Source organism: Euprymna scolopes, chromosome 2 (genome assembly GCF_053919585.1).
Source record: "Euprymna scolopes isolate OS-2025 chromosome 2, ASM5391958v1, whole genome shotgun sequence".
Classification (NCBI taxonomy): Eukaryota; Metazoa; Mollusca; class Cephalopoda; order Sepiida; family Sepiolidae; genus Euprymna; species Euprymna scolopes.
The window spans coordinates 197449705-197463436 of record NC_136483.1 but is presented as its reverse complement, the minus strand read 5'-3'; the positions used below and the strand labels follow the sequence as shown (position 1 = coordinate 197463436).

The 13732-nt window shown below is 33.1% G+C and overlaps 1 protein-coding gene across 1 annotated transcript in view; it reads left to right on the top strand.

Moving 5' to 3' along the window:
* Nucleotides 1-4151: 4151 nt before the first annotated feature.
* The window catches only part of LOC145301378 (ceramide kinase-like), a 102214-nt gene continuing 92633 nt past the window's right edge, over nucleotides 4152-13732 (top strand). Inside the window, exon 1 of the mRNA XM_080144570.1 lies at nucleotides 4152-4408. Within this exon, the coding sequence (XP_080000696.1) occupies nucleotides 4297-4408 (112 nt within the window). The 5' untranslated portion in view covers nucleotides 4152-4296. The remainder of the gene's footprint in view (nucleotides 4409-13732) is intronic.

Sequence of the window (13732 nt, the reverse complement as noted above, 5' to 3'; positions counted from 1 at the left end):
ATATATATATATATATATATATATATATATATATATATATATATATATTAGGCTGACAGAAAGTTCTTGTGAAAATTTTAATTTTGATTTCTAATTATGTATTTTCAAATGAGTTTTCGTTATAATACCTTTACTTTACATGTCATTTTAAGGGCTTTTTTCGCTCTATCTAATCGTTTGAATTGCAATCCGTTTAAAACAATTATGTCTTCTTTTGAGAACGTTGAAAACAAGATGGAAAAAAGGCAAGTTCGTATAATTTTCTTATTTCAATTCCAGCGAAGCTGAAAAGCTGCTGAAACAGCTCGCGCCAGGTATCATTACTGAAACACAGCACAATGGTGTTTTTAGAAATTTCATGGCGGCGACGAGAGTCTGGAAGATGATAAGCGTAATGGTCAGATGTTCACAAAGATCAATTAAGAGCCTTAGTCGAAGTCAACTCACGCACACCTGTTCGAGAACTTGCTTCTAAATTAGACGTAATGTATTCGACGATTTCATACCACTTGAGAGAGATTGACAAGAAAAAAAACCTTGATAAATGGGTGCTCCACGAATTGAACAACAACTAAAAGAAAATCTTATGAAGTGTCATTCCCCTTCTTTTACTCAACAAGAACGACCCGTTTCTCGACTGGGTTGTGACTTGCGATGAAAAGTTCTTTACGACAACTGGCGAAGCTCAACTCAGTTATTAGACGCCGACGAAGTCCCACGATTTTTCCTGAAGCCAGAGTTGCATCAAAAGAAGGTCATAATAACTGGTTGGTTGTCTGCAACATGTATCATCGATTAAAGTTTTTTTAATACAGGCGAAACACTTACGTGTGTGATTACTGTCAACTAATAGATGAAATGCATCATAAACTTCGACAACAACACCCAACATTAGTCCACAGAAAAGGCCAAAATATTTAGTAAAATTAACTACATTGAACATATCGCACACTTAGCACCTGCATATATATATATATATATATATATATATATATATATATATATATATATATATATATATATATATATATACTAGCAGTTCCGCCCGGCTTTGCTCGGGCCCTATGTACTGTTCATAAGGTTATGTGCATATGTATATATTAAAAAGTGTGAATATGTAAAGTAATGCCTTTCTGTATAATAGTCATCCTTAACTACAATAGAGAAAAGACAGACTTCACTTATATATATATATATATATATATATATATATATATATATATATATATATTTATTTATTTTTTTTACTATATATATATATATATATATATATATATATATATAGAGAGAGAGAGAGGGGGAGGGAGGGAGGGAGAGAGAGAGAGAGATAGAGATTGGATGCAATAAATAGTAATGATTTAAAAAGCATAAAAAAAGACTCATGCGCCACCACCGAGAATGGAAACCAAAACGTTCAGCTCATGATTTATTTTGCCTCTGCCGTCAATGACTGGATTATGAAAACACATTTACTGCAAGGCTAAAAATTAAAACATGAACCAATAGCTTCTACGTTATGCATGCGTAATGCCGGCGTTCGACCTTCACCTGGCAAATTTCATTTTTTTTTTTAATTTTCACACTTTTGCACCGATTTCTCCGGGCTAAAACCCAAATATAAAGTTTTGCATGGATTCAAATACCTTATATATGAAGTTTCATGTCTGTAGACCAAAAACTATAGGAAGAGTTTGATAGGCAAAATTTGTTAAACAAAAATATATACGCATGCATAAATATATATGGAAACAATTTTGTCTTTACTATAAACTTTTTACGCAAATATTATGCAATTATAAATCATGTAGAATATCTGCATGAATATAATTACACGTAATAGTTAACTAAAGATGATCATTCCATAAGAAAACCGAAGCAAGGAATTAATTAAAATGAATGTTTAAAAGAGTATGCAAATTAGCTAGAGCTTTTGCTAGTGAACCCATATATAAGAAAACAGTATTTTATTTTTAAATAAATAAAAAAGAGGGTTTTTAATATTAATATCAATACACACAAGAGAAAAACGAATTTATACGAGCATAGATAGATATGCGTGTGTGTCTTTGTATATATATATATATATATATATATATATAATATTTTTGCAAAAGCCAAGACAACAAAATATAAAAAAAGAACATTATACGGTGTATTACTTTACGTGTTAAAATTGTTTCATGACCATCTCGATAAATTTAAACATTATTTCATTTAAATATGTTTCAAAAATAGCTACTCTTCAGACACATTATATATATATATATATATATATATATATATATATATATATATATATGTGTGTGTGTGTGTGTGTGTGTGTGTGTGCGTGTGTGTGAACATATTCATCATCCCTATTTTAACTCATTCTTTGTTCTTTCTTTTTTATATATGTCTTAGTATTTATCTTCATCACTTTATCATATATATATATATATATATATATATATATATATAAGGAGAATGAGAGTGTCTGTATATATATATATATATATATATATATATATATATATATATATATATATATATATATATATATGTGTGTGTGTGTGTGTGTGTGTGTATTTCCCTAAAACCTCTGACCTTGATAAAGGGGAGACTAAGATATGCTGCTATGCTTTCAAATGATCTGAAATAACAGCAAAAGGAGACTCGATTCCAAATATTTCTCGTATCTCATATGTCCCCTTTTTGGAAATAAGGTACGATTATGAATATCTCTAGTATCAAATAATCCTTACACTGTGAAATTTACTTTATTATGATAACATAAGAGGGGAGATATAACATATGAGAAATTTTTGGAATCAAGTCTCCTCTTGCTGTTATTTGAGATCATTTGAAACCATAACAGCTAGTTTTAGTCCCCCCCCCCTCTACCAAGGCCATAGGTTTTGGGGAAATATCAGATATTTTGTAATTCATATGCAAAACTAGGAAAACAAATAACTACGATTGAAAAATTTTAAGGCTGTAAAAAATTGCCAAAAATAGGCTCTGGATGATGGATGATTCCCTTAATGTGCGACCTTAAGGGCAAATGTCACATAGTCCACTACACAGTTCATGCCATTACCTTTCCAACAAGTCTTCATTTGTTAAATTCTGATTAATAGTCGCTGAGATTTGCAACTAATAAAATTGTCAAAAAGCTGGTATATATATATATATATATATATATATATATATATATATATATATATATATATATATATATATAATAAAAATTACAATTAAATTTGCCAAAATGATCCAAGATGGTAAAACTAAAGTATATTATAAATATTAAAGAATTAATATTTATAAAGTAATCTCAACCAGTTTTTAACATGTTTTATTAACTATTTGCTCTTATATATATATATATATATATATATATATATATATATAGCTCAAAAATACATGAAAATTTGCAGGCCTTTTGAAGATTATAATACTAGTCTATGGTTAAAATTTTATGCCAATTAGTAAAAATAGCCTTTATTTTCCAACCTATAAAATATGCCCAAATTTGCCAACATTTGTATACATCGTGTCCTGCAGGCCAACTTCAGTTTTGATGCTTCGGTTGTCTCCCCTGTGGCCTTGCCAGGCCACTAATATATACATTCTTTCTCCGTATTTATCTTCCCCCATTTTATCACTTATTTCAAAGTTTTCTTCTTTCCCTTAACATCTCTTTCTCTCTGACTTTCTTTCTTTGTACCTCCGTCTATCTCACTTTCTTAAACTTAATTCGTCAAGTGCCCCCGCCCCTCTCGTGGGTCATTTCTTTTGTAACACTTGTTGTACAAACTGCTCGCCATCTCAACTACTACTGTTCTCTCATTCATGACAAACAAATAAAAAGAAGAGGGGGGATGAACGCGTAAAAAAAGAAGGCCATAACAATGTGTACGGCGTGCCTCCTTGCTTCTCTGCAAGTCTTACTCTTCGCCGCAAGCATTTCAGTACTTCCCCCCCTTCTCTCTCTCTCTCTCTCTCTCTCTCTCTCTCTCTCTCTCTCTCACCAAGGCGTTCACGCATTCTCTTCCTCTCTTCTTCTGCCAAAGCGACTAACACCCCGCCTTACCTATCGTTATTGTAATATAAGCGAGTGCCGATCTTTCCTCGCTTTATATTGCTCCGTTTTTAAGGCGAACACGCCGGGCAACAACATTTTCTTGCAGTCCGGCCGTTTTAATATATAAACCCATCCAGCCGACATCTCTTCAATTACATAAATATAATATAAATTTATATAAATATATACACATACTTTGCAGTGTTACGCAACACTGGATCTACGTATACATTATGAGTATCAGATCGGAGGATTACACCAGGATCGCTAACTTTCCGAAAGAAGACTCAATTGAAGTCGGGGACTCGGGAGTTACTTTGAAGGAGCAAGGCAACGATGTTCTAAGTAAGTGCTATTTACTTCATAATCTCAACATGTGCAACTATTTGGATGTTTTTTTAAAAATTTTTTAGTTCACGAATTTAACCACACATCACCTGAAGACTCCGTCGATATGTCGGTCAAGCTAGCAAACATAACGAAAAAGTGGTTAGAATCCAAATATATAGCAAATAAATGTTACCAAAGGCAAGATAAGTTACTCTTCTACATACCTTGATAAGTGTGTTTTTATATATATATATTTTAATTTATTATTGTCATCGTGACATTTATTGGGTGGATTTCAACCAGTATTTTGTTTAATGTTCGATTTTGAGCGATTACCGAGACTCCCTAAATGATCCTCCCATATTGGCTATGTTTATCGTCTTAACCCGACACTACATTTTTTTTTCACAAGGTAGTCACCACTTATCAAGGCCGGAAGCCACTCGGAGATAAGGGTTATTGTGTGTACAGTACGTTAGTTTTGGAGATCTGATAAAGTGTCTTACTTTAGGAGGCGGTTCATCAGGAATTTGTTCACATTGGACTTGAAGACATCCAGGTTGTAGTCAGGTGGGAAACAGGCAACCGGAGCAGAGTTCCACAGGCGTGCACTTCTAAGAAAGAAGCTTTGTTCATGGAATCTACGTTTTGATTTTGGCACAGCTAAAGAGTGCAGAAAATTTTTGACAGTGGTTTCAGCTAGACGGGTGTTTTTCGTGAAAGATTGGCGAGGGGGAGACCAGAGATTGGAGTTCAGACGAGCACCTGCCATGGTAGAAACGATTAAACAAAGACAGGCTCGCAACGTCTCTCCTGTGGGAATAAATTAAATTATAAGTTAAAATAAGTTAAAAAAACAAACAATTACCAAGTAGGTAGAAGAATAACTTATCTTGCCTTTGGTAACACTTATTTATTATGTTTGTTTTTTGACCATATTTTTCGTTTTGTTGTCAATAGTAAAACATGTCCTTTCTTATTTACTTGCGTCGTTACAAAAATAAAAATAGACACAAAGGGAATTGATTGGGGCAAAAAATTTTAATTGCCTCAGTCTAGAAGGAGTTCAACTATTCTGTTGAATAACAAGAAGTGTAGTAACAGAACAGTTACTACAATTGGTTTCTCGCCGAAATACAAAGCTACGTTAGTCTGTCAGTCATAAGTTAAAATATCACTTGCGTTGGTTTGTCCCGCTTTTATTTTAAATAACATTTCCATTCGTATGTCGCAATGACGTTTTAGGACGTTTGAGTCTTTAAATCCAATAGGTCTCGCACTATCAGCCAACCTCCAACCTCTGTCCCATCGCCGCAATGTTGCATCCCTGTGTTTGTTTCATAAGTACTTTTATAAAATCTGCTCTGATGGATTTATAGTACTCATGCCTCCTCCTCCACGTACATACTCCCGACTAACACGATAAGTAACAAAATCCCCCCTTTACTACCGGAAAGTCTTCTACTTTAATAGTTTCTTCCCTCGGGCTGCTAAACTTTGGAATTCCCTCCCTGTTTCTTGCTTCCACCACTGTAGTAAACTACAGACGTTTAAATGTAATGTGAACAAACATCTTGTTTCTTCACGGTCCTTTGTTCGACACGATCGCAAATATTAGACTCTTACGTTTCAAGTGGCTATATGGCTTGCTTGGAGTGAAAATGAGTAAAACACCAAAAGGAAAAACTATCAGCGTTATTTGTATGAAATAGCATTTCTGTTGGTCTGTCACTTTAAGTTAATATTGTGGGGACTCGCCCCTCCACAAAATATGAACTCTTCCAAACAGTATAAATGTACTAAGAGGTATCGCCTCTCGTGTGGTGTGCTTATTTCATAGCACACCAGCCGAGGTTCCGACCGCGGCAATCAGTCCGGCGGCCTTTTTGCTATCAGACTGATGCAAAATGTTCTAGGAAGTTCACCCTTCAAAGTGTAGTATCTGTTCTTCAGATGCTGCACTTCTATTTCTTGTTCTCTTTCGGTGGAGGAGAAATCCTTCACGACTGAGACAATTTTTATTTTTGTACCTTTTCTCCACGTTAAAAAACGACCCTGGTGTCTAACTCTGTCCCGGGGGGAGGCATAGTAAATAGGTACTAGGCCTTGCCTCCCGTCTTTCAGGTGGAGCAAGTTTATCGTTGGTTATCTGAGACGCACTCACCGGGGAATGGCAACGGGGATAGTAAAACGTATTTTTGCAGGATGGGGTGCTCCTTTATTTGGAGCGCTGGCTTATTTATCCAGTTTTCCGATCTTGTATCACGTTCGCTTGCAGTGAACAAGAAGTAAATATCGTGTATTTTGCAGCACCGGCGTTAAGCACTACAACTGCAGCCATGCCACAAGTAATCTAAACTATTATTTTCGAAATTATGCCCCTGTATTTAGTCTCTTACTGCCTACTTTATAACGTCTAAGAAAAATGTGATTTTACTCAATTTTCTGTAAAAATTTCTACTCTATGATTTTTCGTAATTTTTGGATATATTACTATTTTTGGCATAATAATTAAGTCCCTAATATTGTTTTTTGCTTAAAACAATGTATATTTTAAAAATACTGTGGTACCTACCTACGCCATGCTATAGTCTAATATATAAACGGCTATATGCCTGTCTCCATATTTTCAAACTCTATCTCTCCCGAAACGAAAAGCCGCAGAGCGGCACTAGGGGCTTCAAATGATTGGATTTTTACGAACTGTTCTTTTATGAGTCTTTAATATTTGTTTAAGGAGTCAAAAAAGGGGTAAGAATTGTATATTCATCTTAGTTTATTTTAAGTTTCAATTTTAAATCAGTTCATATGCGTATCACGTTGGTACAGTGGTAACGTCACCAGCTTTGAATCTACAGTTTCACTTTCGGTTTCGATTCTAGTTGATAATATTCAAATACTTTTTTTTACTTTGGAAATCACGACTCTGTAATAATATATACGAAATCTGGACAAATTAAATTATCATATTTAAACTTATGTTACAACCGGGCAAAACCGGGTGTCCCCCCTGCTAGTGTGGGACTAAATGAATAAAAACATAAACATGTTTATTCGTATTATTTGGATTCGTCGGACTACTGTTTTCATCTTGAGTGTCATTTTCACAACGTTTCGATCAATGTAACCTCCCATCTTCTTCAGGTGTATCTTGTCGAACTCGGGAATGTTATTGTCGACAGAAACATTCACAGGTTCGACAATTGGCACTCAAATTTTAGAGGAGACTAATTATCAATGCTATCGAAAAATCAATGGTAAACAGCTGTTGTCATCACACAAAGTGACTGGCAATGATTATCGAGAGAGGCATGGAGTCTTGAAAATTTGTTGAAACCTATCACTCAATCGCCAGGGAAAATCATTTGTGCGTCATCACTGATAATAACGTGTGTGAAAGTTCACTTCAAAACATCTGATTATATATATATATATATATATATATATATATATATATATATATATATATATATATATATATATATACGAGCAAACAGTTAATAAAACATGTAAAAAAAACACTTTGAAATGAGTTAAAAACATATTTAATCTGAAAAGGAAACACTTGATAAGTGGATAGGACTTAATCCGCGGAGTTTCGAAGAAATACTTTCCTTCTCATCAAAGGGTAGGAATTAGCAAAATGTGGGATCGGATTTTGCATGCAAAAGTATTTGATGAAACAACAAGTAAGTCAAAGATCTTATTTGATTACAAAAAAGTGAAGCAGAGGGAATATGGTGAAGAAAAGGGTGATTACATGTGAATGGATAGTCTGGTGGAAGATAAATAATCCAGTGACGGTAAAATGCAAATATATAACTTCAAGAAAGTTAATTGAATTTCCATTTGCATAAGTAAAATCCAAGGAAATCCCGTAATTGGAAGATGGTCCAAAATAATCCAAAGGCAGAAATCCATGGAATAATTCACAAAAATGTGTATAAGGGAAAAAAGGAAAAAATTCCAATAATATTAATAAAAGAAAAATAAGATATGCTTTTCACTCTACTGCCGAGATAAATATAAATAAGAAAGATCAGGGAAGAAAAAGAGGAGCATATATATATATATATATATATATATATATATATATATATATATATATATATATATGAAGCTGAATGTCTGTGTGCGTGTGTGTGTGTGTGTGTGTGTGGTCACGAATAGGAAGTGTTTCAGTGTGAACAGGTATGGTATAATAAATTATGGGGGTTTATTTATTTTATTTTTACTTTCATCATATTTTGCTTTGGTTTTGAAACTCCCAAATTCGAAGCTATCTCTTTACACCCATTCCTTTTAATAATCTATCATACTTTCATAAATCACAGTCCATTTTCTGTAGTCTGTTTTTGAACCCAGTCACGACGCGTACTTTTGCTAGCATAATATAAAGCTGAATGTCTGTGTGTGTGTGTCTGGTCACGAATAGGCTCCTACATGGTTGACTATTATAGAAAACTGATCACATATAATAATAGAAGATGTATCGAGACATAGGAATGGGTATGTTTGATCTGGCATAATGATGATTCATTAAAATTCTGGGGTCTGCGTACGCGCCTGGTCCACAAAGTATGGAAATAAAAAGATTAAAAAGAAAAAAAAAAACGTTTGCAAGTGTTTTTGATATAGATGTACATAAGAATACTTTGATAAGTATGTTTTAACTTAAATAGGGATGGTATAATAAAATTGTTGGGTCTGCGTTCGCGCCTGGCCTCCATAGAATGGAAATAGGCACAAACTTTAATAAAGACTTTTCATATCTATCTGCGTAAGTATACTTTGATAATTATGTTTCAGTTTGAAGAAATTTGGTATAATAAAATTATGGGGTGTTCGTTCGCGCCTGACCTTCATAGAATGGAAATATGTCACAAAGTTTAACAAGGTTTTTTTTTTAATATAGATCCACATAATATTGTGATAAGTGTTTCAGTGTGAACAGGTATGGTATAATAAATTATGGGGTTTATCTATTTTATTTTTACTTTCATCATATTTTGCTTTGGTTTTGATACTCCCAAATTCGAAGCTATCTCTTTACAACCCTTCTTTTTCATAACCTATCATACTTTCATAAATCAAAGTCCATTTTCTGTAGGCTGTTCTTGAAACCAGTTAACGACGGGTACTTTTGCTAGTATATATATATATATATATATATATATATATATATATATATATATATATATATATATAGAACAAAATAAATAATAGTCGAATAAAAAAATTAAAAATAAAATGAATATATAATTTTAAAAAAGGACATTAGTTTCAGCTAATACCACACAAAATAGCTGTTAAGAGTCAAGGAGGATAAAAGACCGAAGAGAGAAAGCACTTACCAGACCGCCACTGAATAAGTGCAAAAATGACTGGGACGTCGAGAGGGCTTGTTGCTATATAAATCCTAGGGAAGACCAATGTTCACTGTCAGCAAGAAATCAATGGCAAGCGGCTGTTGCGATAACGCAGTCATTTGCAAATTTGATCAAAGTGAGGTGTACTGAAATTTGAGAAGACGTATTTTTATCCAGACAGTAGAAAGACACTAATAGTGGGGAAAAAAGAAAGTGGAGGTAAATAGAGAAAAAGGAAAATAAAATTTCTACACTCCTAATTAAAAAAGAAAAAAGAGAAAAAAGAAAACGCCAAACAATGTAATTAATACCAAACGAAATCAGGATATCTGTCTTTAACAGATCTTCCCGCTCGAACAGGTTTCGACTGAGATTCGCTATGAATCTCATCTACACCTACATTATCGCTAGAATTAAGAGATGGTACTTGGCACGAATGTACAGATGGAATCCATCTCCTTTCTTAAGCTGTACAGAACGAACCACTCCATCGCTCCCATAGTTGAGCTTTACTGCCCTTCCTAAGGACCAATAAGGTCTACGTTTAATAAAAATTTTATTAATACAACATCATCTATCCTGATCTTATTTTCAAAATTGGACTGATACAAGTCTTTTGACAATTCCCTTAAACTTAATAAATACTCTTCGTACCATAACAATTTAAACTTTTCCGACAAGGAATCTCTACCCTTTAAACTTTCTATTAAATCATTACGATTAGGAGGACTCGCAGCAAAGAGTTCTTCATCGAGATTCAAAAACACTGTATTTCCATAGAAGGGACGAATGAACGCACTAAGGATGATCACTTCCAAACTGGAATCGTCAGAGAAACGATAGGTTAATGGTCTTTCGTTTATGGATTTCTCTAAGTCAGATAGTACCGTGTTTTATAATTGTTAAATGAAAGATATCTAATCTTAAAGGCATTAAATGTTAACATTCATTTCTGTCACTATTCCACTACAGACTGAAGATTATTTTCTAAGGTTTCAGATAGGCGTCATAATTAGACATATTAGCGAGAATACGTAGATAAGTTTGAATAAAGAGGATACAATGATATTGTGAGGTGTCTGTTCGCACCGGCATCTATAGAATGCACAATTGCAATATACAACAGACACAGGATGCTGCGTTGAAGAGACACTGCTCGGTCTTCAGTGACTGCGTAAGAGTGTGTGCCAAACACGAAATAACTTCACTCTTCAAATGAAAACATGCCTCAACCTAAACAGAACAAACATAAAATACTAGCAGGCCGCCCGGTGTTGCTCTGTCGTTAAATGCGCATAAATATTATATTTTCACAAGCGGGGGTGGGCGAGCGGCTTTGCTCGGGTGTAAAATACGCTTAAATATGATGTTTTAATTTGTCCACATTTCGCATATATTATTAAAGAGTCGTGATTTCAAAAGTAAAAAAAATGTATTTAAATCGACACCAAATCTGTAGCATTCAAAGTTGGTGACGTTACCACTTTACTAACGTGACACGCATATAAACCGATTAAAGATTAAAATAAACTAAGATGAATGTACAAAATGTTTAAGATTTGTTCAATTTTTACCCATTTTTTTACCCTTAAAAACAATTTTTTTACCCTTAAAAACAATTTTTTGACCCTTAAAAACAATTTTTGACCCTTAAAAACAATTTTTTGACCCTTAAAAACAATTTTCGACCCTTAAAAACAATTTTAATCAGCCATCAAAAAAAGCCAATAAAAAAAACTGCCCGTAAAAAAATCCAACTATTGCTCTGTGACTTTTAGTTTCGGGGGAGATAGAGTTTGAAAATATGGAGACAGACAGGCAGGCCGACAAACAGACCGACAGACAGACATATAGCCGTTTACATACTAGATAAATACAGAATTCTTATTTATTATAAACAGAAATATTGTAGGTATTAAAAGCAACGTAAAATTCCTTAGAAGAAAGAACGAAGTAAAAATAAACGAAAAGAAACTGAAACCTGTGTATTCGAGCAATATGTTTTTACGAAACAGTTCAGTTCTTCTAAATAAAAAGATACTCGAGCTGAGATCGAAACCAAAACCTAAAAATAGTATGACAAACATTGGGCCAACTTTAAATAGCGTTTTCAAACCTACTTATTCTTAACATAAGGCAGCTGTCATGTGAACGATGCATTTGTAAAACAGTTGACAAACACATAAAAATGACCTGCACGTACCAATTTTTTTTTACCTCCTAAGCAGCCCTTTTTCTGGATGGAAACCGATTAAAAAGTTTTCCACATGTCTGAATACATTACAAAATTTAAAGTCTGCAGATCAAACATTCGTTGAGTATATAGGTTGAGAAGTGTCCTCACACACATTCTCACTTTTATGGATATATAGATTCAATATAAGATTTTGTGATTTTGAATTGGTACGATACATATATACATAAAATATACATATGCGATTATCTTTCATTCTTTGTGTATACTAATTTTTGTTGTTTAAAAGTATTGTAGTTGTTAAATGGAACAGAACATGTATAAATGAATGACAATATAACTATATTCCAAAATCCAAGGTTTTATTTATCTTAACAATCAGTTCTTTCAAAGTATCAAGATTTCGGTACATTTTACAGATCTGTTTCGTTTACGTAGAACAACCAACATTAATAGTGATTTTTTCCTTACGTATACTAATCTAAAAAAAAAAAAATCTTTAGAAAGAAATAAGCATGCCCATATCATGTTGGAAATGAGACATATAAATGAATTCACATCGATCCAAAACAATTTGTTGAGCTTGGCATAATCCTAATAAGTCTCCTCTTAAAGAATCGATCTCATTCTTCTCATATATATATATATATATATATATATATATATATATATATATATATATATATATATATCCGCTGACGCGTGTTTCGTCGTCTATCACTAATCAGAGTGGCTGAATCTAGCGAGATTCGAAATCGGGACCACATGGTAAAAAGCCTAAGCTCCTACCATTTGATCATCTCGCACGACTGTTTGGATATATGGCGATGCACGTAGATGTTATTTTTTTTTAATTATTATTTATTTATTTTTTATTTTTTGTCGATACGTTTTGAATGAATTCAATTATTTATACGAAAGTGCATTTTTACCTAAATGCGAGTTGGGAATAACTTTCCCTTTTACCAATTTGGTACCCCCAAACGGGGAGAGGCACATATATTGCTTTTATAAATGAATAACAATATAAATTTATTTCAAGATACAATATTTTATTCATCTTAACAATCAGTTCTTTCAACGTTTCAAAACATCGGTACATTTTGCAGAGCTGTTTCGTTTACATAGAACAATCAATATTTTATAATATTAAATTATTCCTTACATATAGTCATCAGAAAACAGAAGGTCGGAGGTTATATCGGCTGAAACGTTGCGACAATAAACTTCAAGATGAGAACAATCGTCCAAATAATCCGAGTAATTCAAATAATAAAATCTTCATCTGTTTCTATACATTCTTTGAAAAACTGAAATGATTTCCGTCAGAATTCCAAAAATGATTCGCCTTCAAAGCGGCGTCAAATTGTTCAGACATCATCGGAAAAAAGATTCGTGCGGTTTTGTTTGGTTATTAAATTATTAATTGAACAGAAGTATTGGAAAACAAAAACTAATTTTCCTAATATAATGTTTCAATGGCAGCCGTCTTAAAGATGAAAACTTCAAGATAACGAATCGTTGCATTATACTACTAGTCTACTTACTCGGTCGTAAAATATGCTTAAATATGATATTTCAATTGATGCAGATTTCGTATTTATTATAATAGATCCAATAATTTATTGATTATTATATTGTACCCAACTGATAGTAGTGTTTTATATTGTTTAAAAAATAGCCAATTACGTCCAAGGATGGAATACTGTTGCGATATCTGGGCAGGAGCTGCTAAAAACAGCCTATCCTGCCTTGACAGAGTACAAAATAGACTTC